Source organism: Delphinus delphis, chromosome X (assembly GCF_949987515.2).
Source record: "Delphinus delphis chromosome X, mDelDel1.2, whole genome shotgun sequence".
NCBI classification, from domain to species: Eukaryota; Metazoa; Chordata; class Mammalia; order Artiodactyla; family Delphinidae; genus Delphinus; species Delphinus delphis.
Window position 1 is genome coordinate 105,926,786 of NC_082704.1, and position 26,796 is coordinate 105,953,581.

Consider the following 26,796-nt stretch of genomic DNA (forward strand, 5'->3'; position numbering starts at 1 on the left):
AGATTAAAATTAATATATGTTTTCTATCTGAGAAAGACAAATGCCATATGATATCACATATGCGGAATCTAAAATATGACAAATGAACTTATCTACGAAACAGAATCACAGACATAGAGAACAGACTTCTGGTTGCCAAGGGGGAGGGGGAGTCAGGGAGGGATGGATTGGGAGTTTGGGATTAGCAGATGCAAACAATTATATATAGGATGGATAAACAACAAGGTCCTACTGCATAGCGCAGGGAACTATATTCAACATCCTGTAGTAAACCATAAAGGAATATGAAAAAGAATGTATATATATATGTATAACTGAATCACTTTGCTGTACAGCAGAAATTAACACATTGTAAATCAACTATACTTCAATAAAATAAACGTATTTTGTAAACATATGTTTACATATATAAAACATATTTTTATATATATATATGTTTTCTATCACACAAGTTTGGGGTACAACAGTTAACCTAAAATAGTAAGTTACATTTCAATAAATGCATTCATTGGTTAAGTGATGGTAGAAACTGTACAATATATTGTATTTGGGTGGAGGCATTTCCTAAATTTGAACAAATTTAACTTCTACATTTGTAAGTTCCTAAATTTCGAATTTATCTTACATTCTAAATAGTTATACCGTACCAGCCAATTCAGAAAACCCACTGAGGTAATAAAGATGTGGAATTAGTGGTGATGGTTACACAACTGCAAATATACTAAAAAACAGTGAATTGTACTGTTTAAAAGGGTGAATCTTATGGTATGTGAATTATATCTCAATAAAAAATATAAAATTTGTTGGTAATAGTATATAATATGCTTCACTGTCAGAAACTTTTATTGGAAGTAGAAATGTCACTGAAAATAATGCTATTAATAATAGTATTAACATTGGCTCCAACTTGGGGAATTCCCTGGCAGTCCAGTGGTTAGGATTCGGTGCTTTCAAGGCCCGGGCCTGGGTTCAATCCCTGGTCGGGGAACTAAGATCCCACAAGCTGCAAGGCGCGAGAAGAAAAAAAAAAAGTATACAATTCAATGCTTTTAAGTAAATTTACAGAGTTGTGCAACCATCACCACAATCCAGATTTTGAACATTTCCATCACGCCAAAGAGATCCCTCATGTTAATCCCATTTGCAGTCAATCCCCGTATCCATCTCTGGCCCCAGGCAACCACTAGTGGTCTTTCTCTATATACAGATTTGCCTTTTCTGGACATTTTATATAAATGGAATTATACAATATGTGGTCTTTTGCTTCTGGCTTCTCTCACTTAGCATAATGATTTTGAGGTTCATCCATGTTGTAGCATCTATCAGTAGTAGTTCATGCCTTTCTATTGCTGAATATAATTCCATTTTATGGACATACCGCTTTTGTTGATCCATTCACCAGTTGATGGATATTGGGATTGTTTCCACTTTTTGGGTGTTGTGAATAATATTGCTATGAACATTTGTGTACAAGTTTTTATGAGAACATATTTTCCTTTATGTTGGTAAATATCTAGTTGTGCATTTGCTGAGTCCTATGGTAAGTCTATGTTTAACATCTTGAGGAACAGCCATATTTTTCCAAAGTGGCTGCACCATTTTACATTCCCAGCAGCAACATATGAGAGCTCCAGTTTCTCCACACCCTTACCAATGCTTGATATTGTCTCTTCTTTTTATTGTAGACATTCTAGTAGATGTGGTTTTAATTTGCATTTCTCTAATGACTATGTTGAACATCTTTTCATGTACTTAATAGCCATTTATATCTCTTCTTTGGTAAAATATGTATTTAAACCCAGTTTAAAATTGGGTTGTTTATCTTATTATTGAGTTGCAAGAGTTCTTTATATATTCTGGATACAAGTCTTCATCAGATGCATGATTTGCAAATGTTTTCTCCCAGTCTGTAGCTTGTCTTTTCATTTTTTTAATGGTGTCTGTGAAGAACAAAAGCTTCTACCTTTGATGAAGTCCAATTTATTTCTCCCTTTATGAATCTTGCTTTTGGTGTCAAATTTAAGAACACTTTGCCTAACGCAAGGACACAAAGATTTACTATGTTTTCTTTTTTTTTCTTTTTTTAAAAAATTTATTTATTTATTTATTTTTATTTGTGGCTGCATTGGGTCTTCGTTGCTGTGCGCGGGCTTTCTCTAGCTGTGGCGAGCAGGGGCTACTCTTCTTTGCGGTGCGTGGCTTCTCATTGCGGTGGCTTGTCTTGTTGCAGAGCACGGGCTCTAGGCGTGTGGGCTTCAGTAGTTGTGGCTCATGGGCTCTAGAGCGCAGGCTCAGTAGTTGTGGCGTACACAGTCTTAGTTGCTCCACAGCATATGTGATCTTCCTGGACCAGGGCTCGAACCTGTGTCCCCTGCATTGGCGGGTGGATTCTTAACCATTGTGCCACCAGGGAAGTCCCCTACTCGTATGTTTTCTTCTTAAAGGTTTATGGTTTCAGCTCTTACCTTTTGGGTCTGTGATCTATTTTGTGTATAGTGTGAGCTAAGGGTTTAACTCCATATTTTTGCATGTAGTTATCCAATTGTACCAGCACTATATATTGAAAAGACAATCCTTTTCCTATGGAATTGCCTTGGCACCTTTGTCAAAAATAAATTGACCAAGGACTTCCCGGGTGGTCCAGTGGCTAAGCCTCTGTGCTCCCAATGCAGGGGGCCCGGGTTTGAGCCCTGGTTGGGGAACTAGATCCCACATGCTGCAACTAAAAATTCGCACGCTGCAACTAAAAAAAAAAAAAAAAAAAAAAGATCCCGCATGCCATAACGAAGATCCTGCATGCTGCAACTAAGACCTGGCGCAGCCAAATAAATATTTTGTTAAAAAGAAATTGACTGTATAAATACTTATTTCTGGACTCTCTATTCTGTTCCATTGATCTACATGTCTATCCTTATGCCAGTACCACAATGTCTTGATTTCTGTAGCTTTATAGTACATTTTGAATTTGGAATGTGTAAGTTCTTTAACTATGTTCTTTTTCAAAACTGGTCTGGCTCTTCTAGAGCCTTTGTATTTCCATATAAATTTCAGGATCAGCTTGTCAATTTCTGCAATAAAGCCTGCTGGGTTTTTGATAGGGATTTTATTTTGGGGGGGATTATATCTTTTTACTCCTTTGGATGCTCTCCTCTTCCTAAATACCCCCAAATTCTTAGCATATATTTCTTAGGAATAATAATATAAATAAATATTTACTGTTTACCAGGCATGGTGCTGAGTGGTTTACAGTCCTTATTGCATTTGTTCCTTACAATTACCCTTGGAGGACCCACCACCGATCCACCGACGGATTGCCGATCTGCCCAGCTCTCGCGTGCGCCATGTCTGGTTCCTCCAGCGTCGCCGCTATGAAGAAAGTGGTTCAACAGCTCCGGCTGGAGGCCGGGCTCAACCGCGTAAAGGTTTCCCAGGCAGCTGCAGATTTTAAACAATTCTGTCTGCAGAATGCTCAACATGACCCCCTGCTGACTGGAGTATCTTCAAGTACAAATCCCTTCAGACCTCAGAAAGTCTGTTACTTTTTGTAGTAAAATGAATCTTTGCAAGGTTTTTAAACCACTTTTCATAAACCGGTGAATATTCAAAGGAAAGCCAAATTTGAAGCCTGTACAAAAGCCTGTCTCTGTAACACGTGCCATACTATACAAACTTCTACTTTTGTCAGTCTACCTCTCCGAATATTCATGAATTTCTGTTTCACAAGGGTAATTATTTTATATACACTGGTGGCAGCATACAATAAAATACTTAGTATAAAAAAAAAGAAAAACAATTACCCTTGGAGATGGTCCATATCCTTGGAAAGGTGAAATTAATTGACATGTACACACACCGCTATATTTAAAATAGATAACCAACAAGGACCTACTATATAGCACAGGGAACTCTGCTCAATATTCTGTAATAACTTAAATGGGGAAAGAATTTGAAATAGATACACGTCTATGTATAACTGAATCACTTTACTGTACACCTGAAACTAACACAACGTTGTTTATCAACTATACTCCAATATAAAATAAAAATTTTTTAAAAATAAATTGCCCCAAGGCATAAAGCAAAAAAATGGAGGATCTAGGATTTGAACCCACGCAGTCAGACCCAGACCCACATGTTGAAGCACTGTGCTGCACAGTCTCCTGCACTGCTCTCTGGTGAAGATGACCGAAGTGCCACAGGTACATGATGTTTGCTTGTATAAGGAGAACACTTTTGATAGGGATTGTTTTAAATCTGTAGATAAATTTGAGGAAAATCACCATCTTCACAACCTTGAGACTTCCATTCCCAGAGGGCCATCCTGCCCCACTTATGTTTAGTATTCCAGTGTCCCTCCCAAGTCATGCTCCCAGGACAGCAGAAAGTTCAGCCATCCTTTCAGCCAGGCCTGGGCCCCAGTTGTTCACATGTACCTCCCCTGCTTCCACTTCAGCTACCCCCGCCCCAAGCTGAAGAGGCCAGAACTGACTTACCTGAAGTCCCTCCGTGCCCTGTATTGACAAAGACATTTTGTCCCAAGACGGCTATGCATAGCTGTTTTTTTTTAAAGAACTTAGTTTTAGAACCAATAAATAACCTCAGAGCCTAGACTCAATCCCGTCTCTATCCTTAACCACAGTCCCCAAACCCTAAAGCTGTGCTCTGGCAACAGTAGTTACTGGAGGCTTTTCTTCACTTCTTTCATCAAGCAAACACCATATAGCAGCTCTTCATTGCTCCCACTCACCTCAACTCTGGTGTTCACACTTAGGATGTGTGTGTGTTTGCATGCAGATCTACTGAAGTGCAGTATTGATGAACATGCGGCTTGTGTCTTGAGGCTTCTAAAGTATAGTGTTGCTTTTCATTGGTTCATAAAGAACATAAAAATGATTAACTTTAGGGGAGGATTTGTTCTTTTTAACATTTTCATTTACAAGGGGGTATTGTCTACATTGTGTTTCAAAGTAAATACATTTCATTAAAATGATGGCATTAATTTCATCTTTGATTGATAGTGGGTGTTTAACAACTTACAGTACTTTTCTAGCCAGCTTAGCATACCACACTCTGTTTTACTCTTATGTCACTGGCTACTCCTTCTCTGTCTCCTTGACAGCTCTCTATCTTCTCCCAGATGACTCCCTAACGTTGGAGTGCCCCAGAGCCCAGCCCTTGCTCTACTTACCCTCAGCCCCTTGGTAATCTCCCAAACACCTCATGAATGTGTGGCTTGCATGTTGAGGCTTCTGAAACACAGGGTTATTTTTCATTAGCTTGTAAGGAGCACAAAAGTGGTGAATTTCTTTTAGAATTTTATTTTTTAATGTTTTCATTTTCAAGGGGGCATTGTCTAGACTGCATTTCAAGGTAAATATTTTCAGTTAAAATGGAGCTAGAGATTGTCATACTGAGTGAAGTAAGTCAGACAGAGAAAGACAAATATCACATGATATCGCTTATATTGTGGAATCTAAAAAAAATGGTACAAATGAACTTATTTACAAAACAGAAATAGAGTCACAGATGTAGAAAACAAACTTATGGTTACCAAGGGGAAAGGGTGGGGAAGGATAAATTGGGAGACTGGGATTGACACATACACACTGCTATATATAAAATAACCAAAAAAAACCTACTGTATAGCACAGGGAACTCTACTCAATACTCTGTAATGACCTATATGGGAAAAGAATCTAAAAAAGAGTGTATATATGTATAATTGATTCAATTTGCTGTACAGCAGAAACTAACACAACATTGTATTTTTTGTTTGTTCGGTTTTTGGCCGTGCCTCGCGGCTTGCGGGGTCTTAGTTCCCCGACCAGGGATCAAACCTCGGCCCTTGGCAGTGAAAGCACAGAGTGCTAACCACATTCCACGCCAGGGAATCCCCTAACACAACATTGTAAATCGACTACACTCCAATAAAAATTAATTTTTAAAAATGGCGACATTCGGGCTTCCCTGGTGGCTCAGTGGTTGGGGGTGTGCCTGCCGATGCAGGGGACGCGGGTTCGTGCCCCGGTCCGGAAGATCCCACATGCCGTGGAACGGCTGGGCCCGTGAGCCATGGCCGCTGAGCCTGCGCGTCCGGAGCCTGTGCTCCGCAGTGGGAGAGGCCACAGCGGTGAGAGACCCGCGTACCGCAAAAAAAAAAAAAAAAAAAAAATGGCGACATTCACCGTATCTTTTATTGACGGTGGATGTTCAGCAACTTACAGTACGTGTCTCCCCAGCTTGTAGTGTACCACACTCTAGTCTCCTAGACCAGTTTCTGATGTTCTCTGGGATGGCTCCCTACCCTTGGCACGCCCCAGGTTCTACTCCTTGCACCTTTTCCTTTTTCCCCCATTCCCTTCCAACCCACTCCTTCTTGAAGTCTTCCAGATCTCAGGAAATGAAAATTCCATCCTTCTTTGCTTTCTTTCCTTTATCCCTACATCCAGGAAATTCTGTTGGTTCTACCTTCAAGAATATTTGCAGACTCTGGCCAGTTCTCACCGCCTCCACTGTGGCCCCCATTCCACTCCATCGTTGGAAAAGTCTGTCTCCTTACCCATCTCCCTGCTTCCACACTTGTCTGCCTAATTATTTTTTTTAACTGCTCATTTTATTTTTTTGTGTGTATTATCTTCCAGTGTATTTTTCCCCTTTCAGTTCTATTGAGATGTAACTGACATACAGCACTGTGTAAGTTTAAGGTGTACAGCATAATGACCTGACTTACATATATTATGAAACGATCACCACAATTAGTCTAGTTAACATCCATCATCTCATACAGATACAAGGGGGGAAAAAAAAAGAAAAAATGCTTTTTTCCTTGTGGTGCGAACTTTTAGGATCCACTCTTTGAGTAAATTTCAAATATACCATACACCAGTGTTATCTATAGTCATCATGTTGTATATTACATTATGCCTAAATTCTGTTCTACACAGCAGCCTGAGTGTTAATCATATTACTCCTCTTCTCAAAACCTTCCAAAGGTTCCTAATTTCTCAAAGGCCAAAGACCTTATAATGGCCAAAAAGGCTTTACACAGTCTGGTCCCCCATCTCCTTCAAGTCAAGGTAAAATAACAGAAGAAAAAAAAAAAGGGACTTCCCTGGTGGTCCAATGGTTAAGACTCCGCCCTTCCACTGCAGGGGCGTGGATTCAATCCCTGGTAAGGGAACTAAGATCCTGCATGCCACGCAGTGTGGCCAAAAAAAAAAAAAAAAAGGCTAAAATGACTACCCTATCATCCCAGTTAAAACTGGAACACCTCTCCCCCTTGACACTCGTAATCTCTTTATCCTGCTCTATTATTTCCCATATGGTCACATTCTAAGAGAGACCATATAATTTGCTTATTTATTTTGTTTATTGCCGGACGTACGCAGTCTATAAGAAGGCAAGGATTTTTATATGTTTTGGTCACTGATAGATCCACAGTGCTTAGAACAGGACTTGGTACATAGTAGGTACTCATAAATATTTATGGCATAAATAAATTAGTATAGTAGATTATAAGTGAACAATGTATTGAATTAACTAGGAGTAAAACAAATGCAAGTGTGAAGATCACTGAGTATGTTAATCTGTAAAATAACATAATACAGTGGAAAGAGCATGGGGTGAGAGGCAACACAAGAGGGGAGAAGCCCTGTCTGCCAAGGTCTATACATGCCAGCCTTCCTGATTTTTGCTTCTTTTCTCTCTGCCCTTCGGGTCCTATTGTAACCCTATATAAATTTTCAGCGGTTCTCTAAATAAAGGTGCCTCGCTGCCTCTTCCAGGATTGGAAGGCACTGCCCTGTGAGTATCCTTTACTCTTTTTCCCTTTCCTCCTTCCCTTTGGACTGAACTTAGCAATCACTGCCTCCAAGTAACCTTGCTTGACACGCTCAAGCCCAGATTACACCACCCCACTTGTGGTAGGTCACACACCACCCCATGTTGTCTAAATGTGTCAGAGTGTTAGGGCCTCTGAAACCAAAGCTGAGTGTTTTTGAATCCTTGTTGGCTGGCCCCAGGTGCAAAGCAGTTACTCTAACAACTGCAGGCAGAGAATTGTTTGCTAGGGCTTTAAGGATGGAAGTGAAATATGAAGAAGCATTTGGTTCCTGGAAGAATTATAGTGTTGAGTCCCCTTGACCATAAAGGCATGTTATCAGTTCATTTTCCTTGAGGTAGCTCTGCACATTGGTGAAATAACACAAATGAAAATATTTCAGACACACCTGTTTCATGGGGGGATTGCCCCGTGAAGGGCCTTTGCTTGTTTGTTTTTGTGTCCACATCCCTTTTGGATGTTTAGGAATTTCGTATTCTCCTAGCTGGGCCCAGGGGATTGGTCTGGGGGCTCATGAGACTGGGGAAGTGAGAAGATGGGAGAAACAATTGATATTTTTAAGAATGGGTTCCCACCAAATAGTACAGATCTGACTTAGAGATGACCAGAAAGAACATCCCTGTGTAAGGATCTCTAGAAGCCATGACCTGTTTAAAGAGATTGCAGTTTCCTTGTGATGGCTTTAGGTTTTTGCTTTGCTAGGGAAGTGGGGGGAGAATTAAGTTTGAGTCACAAAGTGCAAAGAGAGAGTTGGAGAAATATGGAGAGGTGGTGAAAGACCAGAAGGCCAGAGGTAATAACAGGAGAGAAGCTAAGAAGAGCCATTCCAAGTGACAGGTGACCAACGATGCCTAAGATGTGTAAACATTAACCAGGATTCCTCCAACATTCATGAAGACACCGATTTTTTATTAGTCATGCAACATAATATTCTGTTTGGCTGTTAAAACAACAAACTTTCAAGGCTGGAAAAGTTTGGGATCAAACAGGGGATCCTGATTGCATTTTGAAGGTTCCATCTGGGATAGGGACCCGGAAATAAGGCCTAGGACAACAGCCACCATCCTGTTGGAATGTGTCAGTGTACAAGTCTTGGTGTGGACCCGCAGAAGTTTGTACTGATTTGGGGGATACCGGTGTACCCTGAGGGGCTTAGAAAAAACCCCTGAAGAGCTACAGAGTGCTTGGCAAAAGTTTTCGAGGAAAGAAAATGCATAATAAAATATGCATTTTATATTTTATAAAATAACTTTAAAACATTACAGAGGGCTTCCCTGGTGGCGCAGTGGTTAAGAATCCGCCTGCCTAAGCAGGGGACACGGGTTCAAGCCCTGGTCCAGGAAGATCCCACATGCCGCGGAGCAACTAAGCCAATGCGCCACAACTACTGGGCCTGCGCTCTAGAGCCCGCGAGCCACAACTACTGGAGCCTGTGCTTCACAACAAGAGAAGCCACAGCAATGAGAATCCCGCGCACTGCAACAAAGAGTAGCCCCCACTCGCCGCAACTAGAGAAAGCCCGCGCACAGCAATGAAGACCCAACGCAGCCAAAAATAAATTTATTTTTTTAAAAGTTATTTATGGCTTACAGTTTTTTAAAGCTTGTTTTATAGTTTAAATCATAAAAGGGACACGTATTTCCCTATTTTCAAAAGATTAAAGTGATTCACTATTTTTTCCCACGGAGTAGTCTACTTCAGCAAAACGGTACACAGTGTGCTATTTTGGCCCCTTGGGAAACATGACATATTCAAGTTTGCTAGAAAGAGATTAATGATCGTTTTTAGCCATACATCTCCCAATATCTTCGGGATATTGGTGTAGAGAGAAAATGGTGGCAGGGGGTGGGGGTAGGAGAAATCTCTCAGTTTAGGATCAGAAATGGGCAATGGATGACTTAATTTAAGGTTAGTTGTAGAACCAGTGGCCTCCAACTGTGTTTTTCTGTCATCTACACTTTTCCCACAGAGAGATTTCACAACAATAAATTTACAAAACAGTCTTGTAATGTAGTTTTAAATTCTTAAATCAAGAAAAGGCGGTATGTGAAAAGCATTAGCTACAACTCTAGAACCGATTTGTCAAAAGCGAACAACAACCCCCAAAATCACTGCCCTCTGAATGTTCGTTCTTGCTATCTTATTTTGACGCAAATAGAAACAGAACAGCGTTTTTAGATCCGGCATTTCTGTGCGGTGCAGGCATGCCGTTTTCTATGAATTTTCTCACCTCTGGGAAATGTATTTCTGAAACGCGTAACTTGTGCAACTAGCCAAGTGGAGGTATGATGCAACAATCCCATGCAAGTTGCCTTTAAAACAATATTATGTGGCGTAGACGTAGTCACGTTTGTAACACAGGTACATACCGCAAAGCTCCCTCCACGTCGTCCCTCATTCCCCCACCCCTACCGTGTGTAAGATGCAAAATGACATTTCCCGGGTTTCCTAACCCTCAACTTGTCGAGGGTGGGCGCACCCCACTGGCTCGAGCCCACCGCTCGTGCAAACGAAGTGGGACCGAGGCGAGGGGACCAGCAATGCCGAGAGTTCCCAGCCCCGACGGCGAAGCCCCGCGGGAAGCCACGTCGGGCCGGGCCCGCGGCGGCAGCGTCGGGCCGCCTTCTTCCCTCGGTGAGGCCCGCTGGCGTGGCCTGCAGAACGTGGGGCCCCGTGGGCGTGGGACAGCCCTGCCCCCACCCCGCTCCCACACCCGCTCCCGCTCCCGCGGCGCCGGAAGTGACGCGCGCTGGCTGAAAGATGGCGGCATTGGCGCTCGACCAGGGGGAAGGTAAACACCCTCCGGGCCGCTCCCAGCGCGCGGGCCCCCTCGAGGCGCCGGTGGGGGCCGAGGGCGCCTCCCAGGCCTCCGTTCCAACTCTCGACTTCCCACCCCACGACCTCCCTACCCGCGTGGCAGGCTTCCGCTTTGCGACGACGGCGGACGGAACCCCATGCCGGCTGGCCCCGCCTCCCTGGGCGGGCCCCGGGCGGCTCCCGTGGCCCGCAGGGGGCGCGCGGCCCGGAGCGGCCCCTGGCTCGTGGCCCCGCACGCTCCGCCCCTTGCCCGCCCCTTTCCCGCCTTCCTCCACCCCCGGCGTGGGTGATCCTGAGGCTCGGCGCGCTTCGGAGCAGAAGCCCAGAGCCGCTGTCGTCGACGTCGCCAGTGCCTGCACCTCTGCTGCTGCCCGCGACCCCCCAGCCCCTCCGCCCGAGGCTCCGAGTCGGCCCTACCGCCGACCCCCGCCGGGCGCTGCGAGGCCCCTGGCGTTGGCAAGGCCGGGCCCGGCCCCGACGCCGCTCCGCCTCGCGCAGATCCCGACTGTCTCGAATCGCGTCTCAGCGCTGTCTTCTTTCCCAGGACTGGTTTCGTGGGGGCCGCAGGCGCGCAGACTCGCCCCCCGCCGGAGCGCCCCGGCCCGGCCCCGGAGCGGCCCCTTGTAGACGTTCGAGGAGCCAGCTGAGTGCCGTCCCGGCGCCCGACCGCCCACCGTCCGGCCCGCTTCTTCCTGATGCAGACTGCCGTCCACTAGAGGCTGGACGGACCCCCGAGGTGCGTAGCCGCCCCTGGCCCTCCGGCCTGCGGGAGCCCGGGCTTCGTCCGCGGCCCCGCGCTAGGCACGGATTCGGTAGCCCTTTCTGCACCGACCCGAATCACACATTTGGTTGACGCCGGGATCTAATTTGTCTTTGAGTTTACTTAAATTGTTTGAAATTTAATTTTTTTCAAGGAGAAAAAAAAAAAAAGGAAGAAGCATAATTCAGCCATTTTTTGCAGCACACAGCTGCAGGTACCATGACTATTTTCTCCCTAACCCGTTTCTTCCCTTTAAAAATTCTGTGTGTGCCTGAAATAGAACTATGCGAAATGCGAGGCATAAAACGCGGAATCAGAAGGTCTGGGTTCGACTGGGTGACTCCGAGAAAATCGCTTACCGAACCTCGGTTTCTTATCTATGAAATCTAGTCAGTTATAGCCACATCACAGGGTAGTGAGGACTGTATGAGGTCATATATGTGAAAATAATTTGTAGCTGTAAAGTGTTGTAAAAATGCAAGGCAATTTTTAAAGTAACCTTTGCCAGAGTGGTGAATGTTGTAGTGGCTAACTGTTGCTGCCTCTTTATTTCTATATTATAAGTATAAGGAATAAGTGCGGGATAGCGAAGCAGTGCTGTGAATCGACTAGATATATAATAGTCACGTTGCTTGGCCTTCTTCCTACGAAATGCTAACTGCTTATTTAAATAACGGTATTCTTTAATTCAAATTTAACGTTACTGTAGTGCTTTGCTTTTCATTTTTCTAGGCCGCTTATGCCCTTTTTCTTACTCGGAATATTAAGCACCTTGCATTTGTTTAGTCTTTTCTATATTTTGAATTTACATTTTCATTTGGTAATCTGATTAAATTGTAATTTAGGAAATGCTTTTAAGATATATACCCTAATTTTAATGCCTGATTTTTATATCTAGGAAACAAGATGCCTGAATATCTCTACTAATTTGAAAATTGTTTTTGGAGAGCTTGTAAATGCATTCAGATTTCTGCACTTAATCTAGAAATGTATAGAAAATTTCAATTTTGGGACACTTAATTTCATATTTATGTAATTTAATTCCCTTTTTTAATCATCACAACACTTAGTAGGTGCTTAGAACCAGTTTTTCAGTGGTAAAGGATGTTAATTTGCACTTTTTATTGCCGATTAACTTGGGGGGGATACTAGGATATATAAGCCATAAATATTTGTGGTTTGAAAATTGGACTTATTTGTCAGAATTTATGATACATATGTGTAACAGATCAGTATGAAATCATTTTTATTTGGCACATCAAAAATGTATGGCTTTTTAAAATGGTCCACAAAAAGTGAAAGAGAAGCTTTTTTTTTAGTATATTGTTATTTTTAGCCAACAAATGGTTTTCTGAGTTTTTTTCTGAAATGTTTTATTAAATTTATAATCCAATACCAGTTGTCTTTCCGAATATGCTTTTTTTTTTAAAGCAGAATAATATAAGGCGGGCAGGATTAAATTAGCAAAAGGAAGAGCCTATTTTAATGTGCTAGCTTTTATACATTGGACTTATCGCTTGTCCTGAAGATAAAATTTTGTCAAATCAGTGCTTCATTGGGAATTTCAAGGTTTGGCCTTCTCTCTGCCTTGATTTGGGTTACCTGGGGCTAAAACCTTGGAACCAGGGCTGGCGTGGCTTCATGGGTGTCCAGAAGGACCCCAAACGTGGTTTAATAATCTGCGCGTAAAACTGGCATTGTACAATATAAAGGTGAATGGTGAAATTCGTGGTAATAATGTAAATTTTTATTTTTCTTTACTTAGAATGCATTAAAGAGCAAATAAAAAAACACCATGACATGTCAAGAGAGACCTCAGAAGAAAGGAGAAAGCTTTGTACTTTACTACCTTTAACGACACTTTTTTCCTGCTTTTGAGCGAGGGGCCCCACATTTTCATTTTTCCCTGGGCCCCAAAAATGATGTAGCTGGCCTGTTCTGAAACTTGCCCTTTCCTATTTTAAACGTTTTCAGAGTGAATAACATTAACTGTGAAGAGAATGAATCTATAGCTTCTGAAGGGTCGGATTAATTTATTAGCATATATTTCCTCTGAATTGGAATGCTGTCGCTGTTGTGGGCTTTTTTATTGAAGAGAAATGAAAGGCAGTTATTGGTGAAGCATTGCAGGATAGTGGTTAAACTCGAAGGCTCTGAAGTCAGACTGACCCCAGCTTATGAAGAATCATAGCCTTGGGCAAGTTACTTAACATCTGTGAGCTTTGATTTTTTTTTCATCTCCAAATCAGGGATGGTTACAGAACATGGAGGGTTGCGAGGGTTAAATTTATTTATTCATCCCACAAATATTTATTAAGCACTTATTATGTGCCAAGCACTGTTCCTAGAAAGGTTCTGGGGATACAACAGTCAACGAAACAAAACAAAACAAAACAAAAAGAAAACAACAAAAAAGTAAACTGAAGAAAATAGCCTGTATCTCCATTTAATATACTATGGAGAAAAATAAAGCAGGAAAAGAACAGGAGGATATTCTGTTGGGTGGGGCGGGTGGGTGGTTTTCGATTTTAAAGAGGGGGTTTGGGGAAGGCCTCACTGAGATAAGACACTGGAGTAAAGACCTGAAGGGAGCCATGTATATTGGGATTAGTGGTCCAGGCAGAGGGAATGGCAAGTTCAGAGGTCTTAAGGCGGGTGTGTGGCTGTTTTTCAAGAAACAGCAAAGAGGCAAGTGGCAAGATATTTCCTCAGACTTTTTGTTTTTAATATAAGACCTTTAAAACTCATCTGGCTGAATCATTGAAGCAGATAAAAACAGATAGAAGATGTATTCTTTGTCTCTGATAAGATCATTGAATTTAGTTAATGATTCTGCATCATTTTAAGATTTGCAGGAAATCTGTATCATAACATCAGGACTTTCCAAAAGGTTCAGTTTAGTTGTTTATTTCTTATGTAAAACTAAGGTGTTAACATTATAGTATTGATGATTTCATGTTAGGAAGTAACTTAGTAGAAGATTTGGGGTTTTATTCCCCAATAGAGGCTTTTCCTAGAATTCTCACTGGATCCAATCTCTAAAGGCTAGGGAAGCTGTTTTCCATGACATCACTCTTGGACTACTTTTACTTGTAGTGAGGAATAAGCAGAGGAGCATTAAATTAAAATCTTCTGATGAAAAAATAGCATTGAAACAAGAGTGGCTTTTTCTTATAACGTTTCTTTTATTATAGGATGACTAAATGCTAAACATACCTGAAAAGTGAAGTAATTTAGATATTAGGTGCCAACCGGGAGGCTGGAGGACCCAGAGCCTTTCTAAAAGCTTAGTTAATGGTCATTTGCAGTTTGGTACTGAGTTATAAAAACATTTTGATGGACAAGAAAGAATTTCCAGTACTAAGCAAATTAGTTAACTTATGCAGCCTTTCCTCTAGTATTAGACTTAGTTGTTTCTCAATTTAAGTAGTATATCTCAGGGTAAAATGACTGCTAATAAAGTTAGTCTGTTTTGGGAATTTCTTTCCTTTTAGATTGAGAAGTTGGTTGCTTTGAGATTGTTGAATAAAAGTTTTACTTCACAGGTTACAGAAATTGTGAGAATTTTACGATTCAGGAATTAATTCTATTTTTATCCTTAGTAAGCTTTGCATTTTCTTTTTAGTATGCAAGTATGGCATTTTCTGCATAGGCATTAACATTGGTAGGCTAACAGTTTGAGGATGAAGGTAGTATGAAATAATTCACAGTTTTCATTGGAGATATGTATATCAACCTGAGAATCTAGCTTTGTACTGAATAAATTAGGGTTTAGTATGAATTTTCAAGCAGCTGTAGGAGGAATGTGAAAGCATTAAATTATTGCTTATGGCATAAACATGGAGGTTAGTTAATTTTGAAATATCTTCTACTTAATTGCCCAGAATTTTGCCTTCCAATCAGAATGACAGCCTTCTAACTGAAAAGGAAGCATTTAATTTCTTTGCTTTTAATTTCCTGTCCAGTTTTACCCCCACCAGACTTCTTTCTTTACTGGTCACTAGAGAGTTTGAACTGTTAGAAATTTCTGTGATACAAATAGCAGTAATGGTCTTCCAGGGCAGAGGTAGGAAGAGGTTGCTTTGTGTATGTGTGTGTTGTTATTTATCTCTTGTGCAGTCAGTGGTACTTAAACTTTTTGGTCTCAGAACATCATTATACTCTTAAAAATTACTGGGATCTCAAAGAGCTTTTATTTATGTGGGTTGTGTCTATTTATACTGACCATATTAGAAATTAAAATTGGGAAGTTTAAAAAAATACTTGTAATTCATTCTAAAAACACATTACATGTTAATAATTAAAATTGGGAAGTTTAAAAAAATACTTACTTGTAATTCATTCTAAAAAAACCCATTACCTGTTAATCTAAATAACATTTTTAATGAAAAATAAATATTTTCTAAAACAACAAAAAACTTGGTGAGAAGAATGGCATCGTTTTACATTTTTGCAAATCTCTTTAATGTCTGGCTTAATAAAAGACAATAGGCTTCTTATTGGCTTCTGCATTCATATCACATGTAGTATCTGGAAAACACTGAGAGAATGAAAGTAAAAAAGAAAAATCGCTTTTAAAATTATTATTATGAGCTTCCCTGGTGGCGCAGTGGTTGAGAGTCCGCCTGCCGATGCAGGGGACGTGGGTTCGTGCCCCGGTCCGGGAATATCCCACATGCCACGGAGCAGCTGGGCCCGTGAGCCGTGGCCGCTGAGCCTGCGCGTCCCGAGCCTGTGCTCTGCAACGGGAGAGGCCACAACAGTGAGAGGCCCGCGTACGGCAAAAAAAATAAATAAATAAAATAAAATAATTATTATGAAAATTGTTTTGATCTCGCGAAGTTCTCTTAGGGGACTAAGGTCCCAGTTATACCTGGACCACACTTTGAGAAATGCTATACCAGTCGTGCTGATGCATAGAAAATGTGAGGCTTTCTTTTTTCTATAGTCAGTGCCAAGTTTATGGAACAGGACAAACTCCAGTATTTTCTTTCCTCGTAGTATCAGTATGCCTTATCATTTAGTTTAAGTTGGTTCATCTTTTGAAAAACCCTACCGTTTGAAATTCTGAAGGCCAGGTGTAGAATACAGAAGTGTAGAAGGCCAAGGGTATACAGGTTTATAAACCATGATTTCTCTTAACCTGATGATGTGTTTTGAAAAGTTAGGATACATAATTTTTGTACATTGAACATTTTGTATGTCAGTAAATATCTTTTCTCAGAGCCCCTTAGCAGATTATTTTTCTCCAGCCCTCACTGATTTATAGTTATTTTTGTTTACTTTTACAGTGATTAGTTCTTGTAATTATTAATTTATTCCTTAAATTCCTATAATTCTCTATCTTACACTTAAGATTTTGTATATTTTTCTTTTTGTATTCTTCTTACACTTACCTTTTTCTTGTTATTTATTTTATTTGCTTACATGTGTGTTTCGTGTTATTTTTGTTTTATTTTAATCTAAATCTCACTTTTTTTTCTTTTCTTTATAGCTTCCAGGGTATGGATTGTGAACAAGTTGGTTTTGTTTCACATGTTCATTTGTAAGTTTGGTTGTTTGACACCTTAAACATTTATGTTATAGATCTGTGCTGTCTGACAGAATATAATGCAAGCCACAATATGTAATTTAAATTTTTCTCATAGCAGCAGCTTTAAAAAGTAAAAAACAGGTGAGATTAATTTTAATGTTTTATTTACTCAGTATATCCAAAATATTACTTCAACATGTAATCAGTATTAAACATTTGTATAATGAGATATTTTACTTTTTTTTTTTCTAAGTCTTCAAAATCTGGTGTTCATTTTACACTTAAAGCACATCTCAGTTTGGTCTAACCATATTTCAGGTGTTCAAAAGCCCCATGGGTAGTGGCTTTCATATTGAACAGCACAGATACAAAGAGTAGTTACTCTTGTTAGGGCAGAAAAGCCTAAGGAGCCCAGAAAAGCTAGAAAATTATACTTGTGTGAAGAGAAAAAATGGAAAACAATGCCATTGCAAATGAGGTCCAGTGTTTTGACTACCAGTACATCTCCTGATCTCTTATAAACTTGCATTGTGATAAACCTTAGGGAGGTATGGCGTCTGTAGAGGGAAGTTTGAAGGGTGTTAAGTTCCTGTGGTTCTGTGGGTGATAAGGAGCATTAGGTAAGAGCTGGACAGGGAAGGCAGCATTGATTGACCTCTGCTGGGGTGCCTCCCTCTGGGCTAGACATGTAACTTACGTCAGTTTATTTGATCATCACCCCAACTCAGTAATAATAGATGATTATTATTCCTAATATATGGATGGAAACTGAGGTCAGGAAGTTAAATTTCTCCAGGTCACACCGATGGTAAGTACTAAAAGTGCTCTGATTTCAAAGATTTTGCTCTTCCTAACCACACTATTTTGTGCTTCTTGCAAATCTAGTCTTAACTCTATTTCTAACTAGTTGTATGACTTTGAAGAAAAATTTCACCTGTGGACATTAGTATCTTCATCTCTCAAGTTAGAGTTGGCCTGTGTCCTAAGAGACTTGACTGAGAAAATGAGCTGGGATTTGAAGTGCTGTTGCTAAGGAGAAGGGTTTCTCCAGAATTAAGAGACTCCAGGTCTGGAATCCTGTACTCGTAACTCACTACCATTTACAGACTATATCATGTTGGTCAGTTAATCACTGAGTATCATTTTCTACTTACATACATGCTTCCTATAAAAGTGTAAGATACTGCTGCTTCTCTAAAGCTGTCTTATTGATAGATGCACCAAGCTTTTTCATGTAGAAAAAAATTACTGCAAATTTCCCAGCTATTACAAATTAGTTTTAGAAGAACTTTAGATCAGATAAACTTCAGAAATGCATTGCTAAGACTTAAAAAATAGCTATAGTTAATTTACTTTGCATATCTTTACACGTGCTTTACACATCTGTAAAATCATATAAAAAGTAGAATAAATAAGAGTTTTATTACTAAAAATTTTTAGAGATCATCGTGTTGAATGCTTTTATTTTATAGGTGCAGAGATAAGGCCAGGAAAGTTTGAGTAACTTACTCAAAGTATAGCTATTTCTGCTCTAAAACTGTATTAGTTAGGGACCTTGGTTATATGTAGGAAAAACCCACCTGAGGTAGTAAGGGGGGGGATCTATTCTGAGCATGTAAGGATTTCTCTCAGCACCCATGGGTAGGAATAGAGCTGGGCCTAGGAAGTGGAAAAATGAAGGAGTTAGGGAGCACTCCCTGTCCTCTTGTCTTGGCTTTCCTCTTCTTTCTCAGTTGACTGGCTTTCTCTGATACTCAGCCCACATGGCAGGCAGAAGTTGGTGCCCACAGCTGCTCCTTGACATGTTCTAGTTCCAGTCATACATAGTCGGTGCACGTCTTTTTCTCTTTCTCTCCTCTTCTTTCTAAATTCTTGACACAGGAGCGTTCATCTTGATTCATATTTCCCACCCCAGTCTGACCATATGTAACAGGACAAGATCACAGGGTAGATGCCTCTCTGCTAGGAATCCCACTTGGTGGGCTGGGTGCCCAGAGGAGAGTGGGTGCTCTCCTTACATCTTTAGGGTCTTTTGCCTCACAGCTTATCAATCCTCCTCATTCCCCCCACCCACCCCCCTGGCTTCTTTGCCCTATGATGTTACCACCATATTAAGTATCTGGAACCTAGGTTACTTTTTTTGAGAAAGCATAGTATCTCCTTTAAAATCTTTCCTTTAGGGCTTCTCTGGTGGCGCAGTGGTTGAGAGTCCGCCTGCCGATGCAGGGGACATGGGTTTGTGCCCCGGTCCGGGAAGATCCCACATGCCGCGAAGCGGCTAGGCCCGTGAGCCATGGCCGCTGAGCCTGCGCGTCCAGAGCCTGTGCTCCGCAACGGGAGAGGCCACAACAGTGCGAGACCCGCATACCACACACACACACACACACAAAATCTTTCCTTCAGATGGAATCTTTGTCCGAAAGGTGAATATTAGCTGTTTGAGACCATATCACATAGTGATAACTGTTGAATAGAGAGGGTTACTTTGAAAAGAAGTGAAATGTATGGTATTTTAGGCACTGTCAAAATAACAGATTAATGAAACAAAGCAGTTTCCTCTCAAGTATATGAATGCTCATGCCCAACCTTCTACTATTAAATCCACATTAACTGTGACCAATAAATCTTGATGAGTCAGAGTGATAGTTGCTGTCCCTAATTATCCTGAGAAAGATAATGAAATATCAAAATATTCACCTAGTTTAATTTGTTTTTTATTCTAATTATTTTGAAAATTGATAATTAGTGTGATATTGATAGCCTTCTACTGGCCAGAATATTTGATTATTCCGATATGTTCCTTTTGTTCGCAGTATGCATTTGTGTACATGTGCCTTATATCACTTGGAAAATTCTAAGTTCATTCATTTTACCTTTAAAAATAATTCAGGAAATAAAATCTGATAGCTTACTTTAGTCTTGAATGTGTTAGTAAAGTAGTTCTGCCAAGCATTGATTACAGTGTCTAAAATATTTTATATCTGTTTTCCAAATTATAGACAGCGCTTTTGTGTTCTACCTTTCCAAAATGAAAGTATATAGCTTTTGGATTAATGGAGTGCTGATAAAAATTATGATATTAATTTCATCTTGTGCATACTTTGCTGTGTTAGGTAAGTGAACATGTTATGTGGGATAATCAATAAGACTTACAGGTAAGTTAAGGACAAAGGGGGAGAAAGAGGCACCTAGAATGCCTCTTGATAAGATGGGGAATACAAAAGAAAACTGATTGGGGAGAGAGTAGAGTTATGATTGTTTAGACACAATTTTGAGATCCCTGTGGGGCACCCAGAGGTATCTAACAGGAGATTTGCTATGTATAGTACTAGTGTAAGGATAGAGATTGGGACAGTGATGGTGAAGGTACTGATAAAGGTAGGTAGTAGTAGAAACCATGGGTTTAGATGTGATCGTTGAAGGAAATACAGTGTTTCGATGAGAGGAGAAAAGGTGCAACAATAGAATCCTGGGGAACACCAGTGTTTAAGGGATAGCTCTCTTAGATAAAAATCCACCTTCTATTGCTCCTTGTTACTTATCATATACACATATCCTGATCTCTCTCTCTCCCCTCCATATTCACTGATGACTGTGGTACCTGGCTAAGACTCATTTTCTCCACCTCTTCAATGTTCACATAAGACCACTCATCCAAAAACTGAGAGGCAAAGTTCCCTGACCACCTAAACTCTTATAACCTCCCCCCCTTGCTCCATTTTAAAACCTTATTCTCAGGCTTCCCTGGTGGCGCAGTGGTTGAGAGTCCGCCTGCCGATGCAGGAGACACGGGTTTGTGCCCCGGTCTGGGAGAATCCCACGTGCCGCGGAGCGGCTGGGCCCGTGAGCCATGGACGCTGAGCCTGCGAGTCTGGAGCCTGTGCTCCGCAACGGGAGAGGCCACAACAGTGAGAGGCCCGCGTACCGCAAAAAAAAAAAAAAACAAAAAAAACCACACCTTATTCTCGAAGCTGCTGGGCCTTGCCACAATCAGGAACTGATCCATACCTGAAATCTTTAACTGTCGGCTTCCCAGTCTCTGGCTTAATCTCTCTTTTCATTTGGTCTGTCATCTCCAAACTTTACCTCTGTCCTTCTCCAGCTTAGACCTTCTTTCCTTTCCCTGGTTGAGTGTTTGGGTGGACCACGAGCCCTACAGTGAAGCCGCTGGTACCACAGTCACTGCTGGCACCTGCTCTACCTCCTCCTTCAGGGAGGCCATCCTGGCAGCCTCACCACTCTATTACCAGTGCCTTCCCCTTTGTTAACCAAAAGAAGAGCACCTCTGTGTGCCAGGCATTACATTAGATATAGCGGTGCGGTATATGCCTTTCAGGAATCCCCTCTGCCATATTTTAGAAAAAGGACAGTAGAAAGCCAAGAGAAGGCTTATTAGAAGGTAGGTCGTAAGCTATAGAAGAGCATTTTGTTCTAAAAAGAACATAGAAGAGGGTTGTTTTTCTTGTTTTGTTTTTAAATCAGAAAGCCGAGAAAACTCTCTGTGACCTGCATGAGCCTGTAGGGGAGTTTGTTTACACTGAAGCAAGGTTCCACAGGGCACAGTGGAAAGGGTTGGGAGGGAATTCGTGGATGGGATGATGTGTCATTGTGGAGGAAGCTTGGAGCTGTGTGAGGATGAGAGTTGAGGAGAGGATAGTTGGCCTGGGGGGCTTGTGTGGAAAGAAAATTACTTTGCTTCATAAACAGTCTAGTAAGCTGAATTAGTTTATTCTGCTTAAGAGATCTAATTATAATCCCACTATTTGGCTTCGTTTCTCTGATATGCAAAAATGCGGCTTAATTTCCTTTAAAAATTATGTATTTATGTTTTAAATATATAAACAATACATGATCATTGTTTTTAAAAATAAGGTTAATGAGGTAAGTAAGAAGGAAAAGATAAACCTCAAAGTTTCCTGAAGTCCCACTACCCCAGGGACATCATTTTGGTATATATTCCTCCAGACTTTTTCTCATCTAAACATATATATATATATATATATATATATATATATGTATATTTAATTTTTGAAAATATACTGAGTATACTGCAGTTGCCTGCTTTTTTTCCCACATAACAACAATACCTAGTAAATATTATTTCTCAGAATAGGTAGATTGCTGCCATCATTTTTAGTTGTTATAGTAATCCATTGTAGGACTGTACTGTATTTATTTCTATTGTTGGGCTTTTGAATACTTTCCAGTTTTTTATTATAAATAAGGTTAGAAAGAAAAACCTTGTGGGTGCAAGTTGGCATATGTATCTGATTATTTCCTTTGGGTAAGTTTCTAGGAGTTTTCAAGGTCAACAGTGTACTTTTCTTATCTCTTTTTCTCATGATTTAGTATTTAGCTGAGAAATCCTTTTTGGTTGATAATTTGGGGACATGTTTAAATATATTTGGTAAACAGTGTAAAATCACTGGGATAGGCATATATTTGTAAGTTAACAATTTACCATTGTTGAATAGATATTTAATAGATTTTTTCCCCCAGGTAGGGAAGCCAAAAAATTAGCCCACAAACCTTTAAGTTGTTTTCTCCCAAAGGGTTTGTACATGTAGGACTTAGGCAGTGGAATTGAGATAATTATAAAAACTTTTTAAGCTCTAAGTTAATAATGTCTTCAGAATGCATGGAAATGATTAACACAGTTTTCTTTGATTACTTTTTTTCCAGGTGATTCATGGCAGGGGACGTGGAAGGATTCTGTTCCTCCATCCATGACACCAGTGTCTCTGCTGGGTTCAGAGCACTGTATGAGGAGGGATTGCTTCTTGATGTCACTCTGGTTATTGAAGATCATCAGTTCCAGGCCCATAAAGCACTCTTGGCCACCCAGAGTGATTACTTCAGAATTATGTTTACCGCAGATATGAGGGAGCGAGATCAGGACAAAATTCATTTAAAAGGTCTAACTGCTACCGGTTTCAGCCACGTCCTTCAGTTTATGTACTATGGAACTATAGAACTGAGTATGAGTACTGTTCATGAGATTCTTCAGGCTGCCATGTATGTTCAACTTATAGAAGTGGTGAAGTTCTGCTGCTCTTTTCTATTAGCAAAAATCTGCTTAGAAAACTGTGCAGAAATAATGAGACTCTTAGATGATTTCGGTGTAAACATCGAGGGAGTCAGGGAGAAGTTGGACGCCTTTCTGCTAGACAACTTCGTACCACTCATGTCCAGGCCTGACTTCCTGTCTTATCTGAGCTTTGAGAAGCTCATGTCTTACTTGGATAATGATCATCTGAGCAGGTTCCCAGAGATAGAGCTGTACGAGGCTGTGCAGTCTTGGCTGCGGCATGATAGAAGACGCTGGAGACATACCGATACCATCATTCAGAACATCAGGTTTTGTTTGATGACCCCATCCAGTGTTTTTGAGAAGGTTGGTGCATTTGAAAGCAATAGACAGGACTCATCGTTTAGCTAATAAGGCAGTATGTCTTTATAGATAAGATTCTCAGGCTTGGTCAGGAGCCAGAAAGAATAAATAGTTTTTAAGAATAGTTATGTGTAAGAAGTCTAATTTGTTGTAGCTTGTGTATTTAGGTTTTTTAAAACACATTTTGTGGGTGAAAGATGGACCAGGTAGGTGGTAGAATAGTTTCATTTTGAAAGTACTTTTAAAGTTGAAGCATAATTATTTAACCCCAAATATTATAAGTTTGCTTTAGCTTCTCTTTCTTTTCACAGAGTAATTAAATTTGAACTGGGTCCGTCTAGCTCTCTTTTCAAAAATGAATTTAAGTGAATCATGCTGAAATTAGAGTTGAGAGGAGTTTTGTAGTTCTGAATGATAAGTATTAACACAATTTCGTATTCCTCTAAAATGTAGTGAGGAAACATAAAATAGCTCTTGAAAACCAGTAGGCCCTGGCACTGATTTTCTTCCCTACTCTTGCCTAGTTCTGCGCCTCCCCGTCCGTCTCCCCCAGCCCCCTTCACTGTGAATACTAACTAAATTTAATCTTGAAAACATATGTTTGTCTAAAATCGTTGTTTTGGCATTTCTAAACAAGTAGACTATAGATCCTCTGTCTACATTGATCAAATATCCCTGTGTGCATTTTACCATGTAATAGTTCTGCTGTCTTAAAATTGTCTTTCTCCAAAACAGCCTTGGCCTTTTTGCATGTAAGCATTTTTCATTTTTATATCAGAGTCTCAGTTGTGATGCTCTCTTGCCCAAAGGAGAGAAAGCAGTTTCAGTAATTGCTTAACTTAATTGGTTTCTAATCACATGGTTACCTCTGGCGCTCTGTTTACCTCTTGCATCTTTTCTTCTTTCTAGAAAGCACACTTAAAGCTTTGGTCGACACCCTTCATGTTAGGTGGTTCCTCAGCTTTAGTTACCAGACCTGGTGATAAAAATATAATATTTGCAAAGGAGGGTTGTTTACACCATTTGAAAAATAAACAAATTTGCGCCTTCGAATAACACTCAGCAGCCTGGCATGTCTTTTTTTTTCCCCTCTGAAATGCTGTGAAATATCATTAACTTAAACTTTTACTAGATAACTCAGTTTTGTAGGATTTTATCTTTATTCTCAGAATGTACTGATATGACAAATAATTGAAACTAAAGAATACATTTCTTAATTATTTTTTGTTCAGTGATAATCAGCCCACATCAACAATGTAAATCATTTTTCTCTGATGTTTTGATTTTTTTCCTTACTATTGTTTTTATTGCTCTCTTTTCCTGGGGAATCCTGTTTTGTCTTTACATGTTAGATGGAAATGCTTTCCCACTATTAAAGCAAACAAACCCCCCTCAACTTCAGTCTAGATGGAAGTGCTCATGAAATAGAGAATAAAATTTTCCCTCTTGTAGGACATTATGATGGGTAATTGATAGCAGTAAATGATTAAGTGCTGAGCTGCAGAGCCTTTTTATATTCCAACTATCAGTTCAGGGTGGTCAATAGTGACAGTGGCTGGAAGTTAATACCATCAGGTAATTTTGTAGTTTTTTTTTTTTTCATCATCTTCTTTCTTTCTTTCTTTTTTTGTTTTTTTTGGCCGCACTGCGCGGCTTGTGGGATCTTAATTCCCCCGACCAGGGATCGAAGCATGGAGTCCTAACCACTGGACCGCCAGGGAACTCCCAGTTTTGTAAATCATATAAAACACCACTTGTACCTTCTGATGGTTCTGTTTGCATATATAGCGTAGGATGTGATTATTACTTATTGGCCAGGTATTGGGAATCTCATCAGAATAAAAATGTTGTTAAGGCTTCCTTCTTGAATTAATTTCTTACAAAAACTTAATAAGGCCCTGGCTACAGAGAAATCTTTCTGTTTTTTATAATATAAATCTTCCAGTTTTATTTGTGATACTGGTAAGGTAAATGGAAGGGAAGGTAGTTGGTGATTCTTGTCTTAGCAGTGTGTGAGAGATAATGTTTATCAAACGAATGTGTTGTAAAACACTAAGCAGATTTGAGAACTTATCTCTAGAAATTAAACTTCAGAAACTAGAATGGAAAATTTGGTTGGGAAATAAGAATTTGGACTATTTTACACCATACTGTTTTGAGCTCCTTGAAAATAGGGCCCATCTATTTTTCCTGTACTCAGCACTCTGCAGGTCTCAAACAAGGCCATTTTAAAACCATTATATATGCATGGAACCAGAAAGGGCACAGAAATAAAGACATAGTACATCTGTGCTGGTCCTTTTTTAGTATGAGGATCTACATGGGGAAAAGTGTAGGCAGTTTTGATTTGTGGTTTTATCCTATTCGCTGAAATTTAGAAAAATGGAATGTTAATATGCACTTTTTAGCTTTCAATTTTTAAAAACTATTAGACTTTGTAAACATACAAAAAAGCTGAAGGAACAGTAGAATGATCACCCATAAACATATCTTGTAGGTTAATAGTTGTTGTCATTTTGCCACCCTGTTTTTAGATAGAGAGGAGAGTGTGTGCCTTTATGTTAAATTTTTGTTTTTTGCTAAACCATTTCAAAGAAAGTTGTAGATGTGATGTTTCCTCCTTAACTACTTCAGCAAGCATCTTATCTCCCAAGAGTGAGGAAATTCTACATAACCATAATACCATTATTGAAATTAACAGTCATCTCTTAATATCTGTAATATCCATTTCATTTTCTGATTTTCTCAGTTTTCCCAAAAATGTCTTTTTTAAGCTGTTTCTTAAAGATTGAATCGAGGTTCATACAGCACATTTGTTATTACGTCCCTCTTTAAATCTGAAATTGTCTCTCCTTTTTCTCGTTTATGATGAGGATGCTCAAACATACAAAAAGTTGAAAGAATAGTATAATGAATACCTATATAGCTATCACCTAGATTCAAGAACTGTTAACATTTTACCATATTTTCTTTATGTAGATTTTTTTTCCTTTGCTGAACGTTTGAAAATAAGTTGAAAACATCATGACATCTCGTCCCTTAATACTTATTAGCATGCCTCTCGTAAGAATAAGAACTTTTTCCTACCCAGGTTCAATACCATTCCACCCAGGAAAATTAACAATAAGACCCTGATAACATCTAACAGCTAGTTCATATTCAGAGTTGTCCCCCAAATGCCCTAGAATCCAGTCATGGTTTACACATTGCTTTTGGTTATCATGTCTGTTTAATCTTTCTTGAAGAATCTAACACAGCCCCCCACTTTTTTTTTTTAGAAAGATCAGATTACCAATTGTCCTAGTGTGTCCCCACATTCTGGATTTATCAGATTATTTCCTTGTGTTGGTGTTAACTTAGTTCTTCTCTTCCTTATATTTCCTGTTAACACACCTACTTTTTAGCATCGTGTATTTTCAGGAACAATTACAGGAAAATATTGTTGTAATGCCAGA

General features: G+C 40.0%; 1 protein-coding gene and 1 pseudogene across 4 annotated transcripts in view; both read left to right on the plus strand.

Annotated features, from left to right (window-relative positions):
- The first annotated feature begins 3,299 nt into the window (after positions 1–3,299).
- Positions 3,300–3,659, plus strand: LOC132418383 (guanine nucleotide-binding protein G(I)/G(S)/G(O) subunit gamma-5 pseudogene; annotated as a pseudogene).
- A 6,924-nt stretch (positions 3,660–10,583) lies between these two features.
- Positions 10,584–26,796, plus strand: part of KLHL15 (kelch like family member 15) — a 32,463-nt gene continuing 16,250 nt past the window's right edge. Inside the window, exons 1-4 of one of the 4 annotated variants that reach the window (XM_060002205.1) lie at positions 10,584–10,631; positions 11,202–11,393; positions 16,912–20,063; positions 22,633–23,344. In XM_060002205.1, coding sequence (XP_059858188.1) covers positions 22,640–23,344 — 705 coding nt within the window. In that variant the 5' untranslated portion in view covers positions 10,584–10,631; positions 11,202–11,393; positions 16,912–20,063; positions 22,633–22,639. Of the gene's footprint in view, positions 10,632–10,954; positions 11,394–13,980; positions 20,064–22,277; positions 23,345–26,796 lie in introns of those variants that run through there. The other 3 variants (XM_060002203.1, XM_060002204.1, XM_060002206.1) reach the window with 3 other exon arrangements.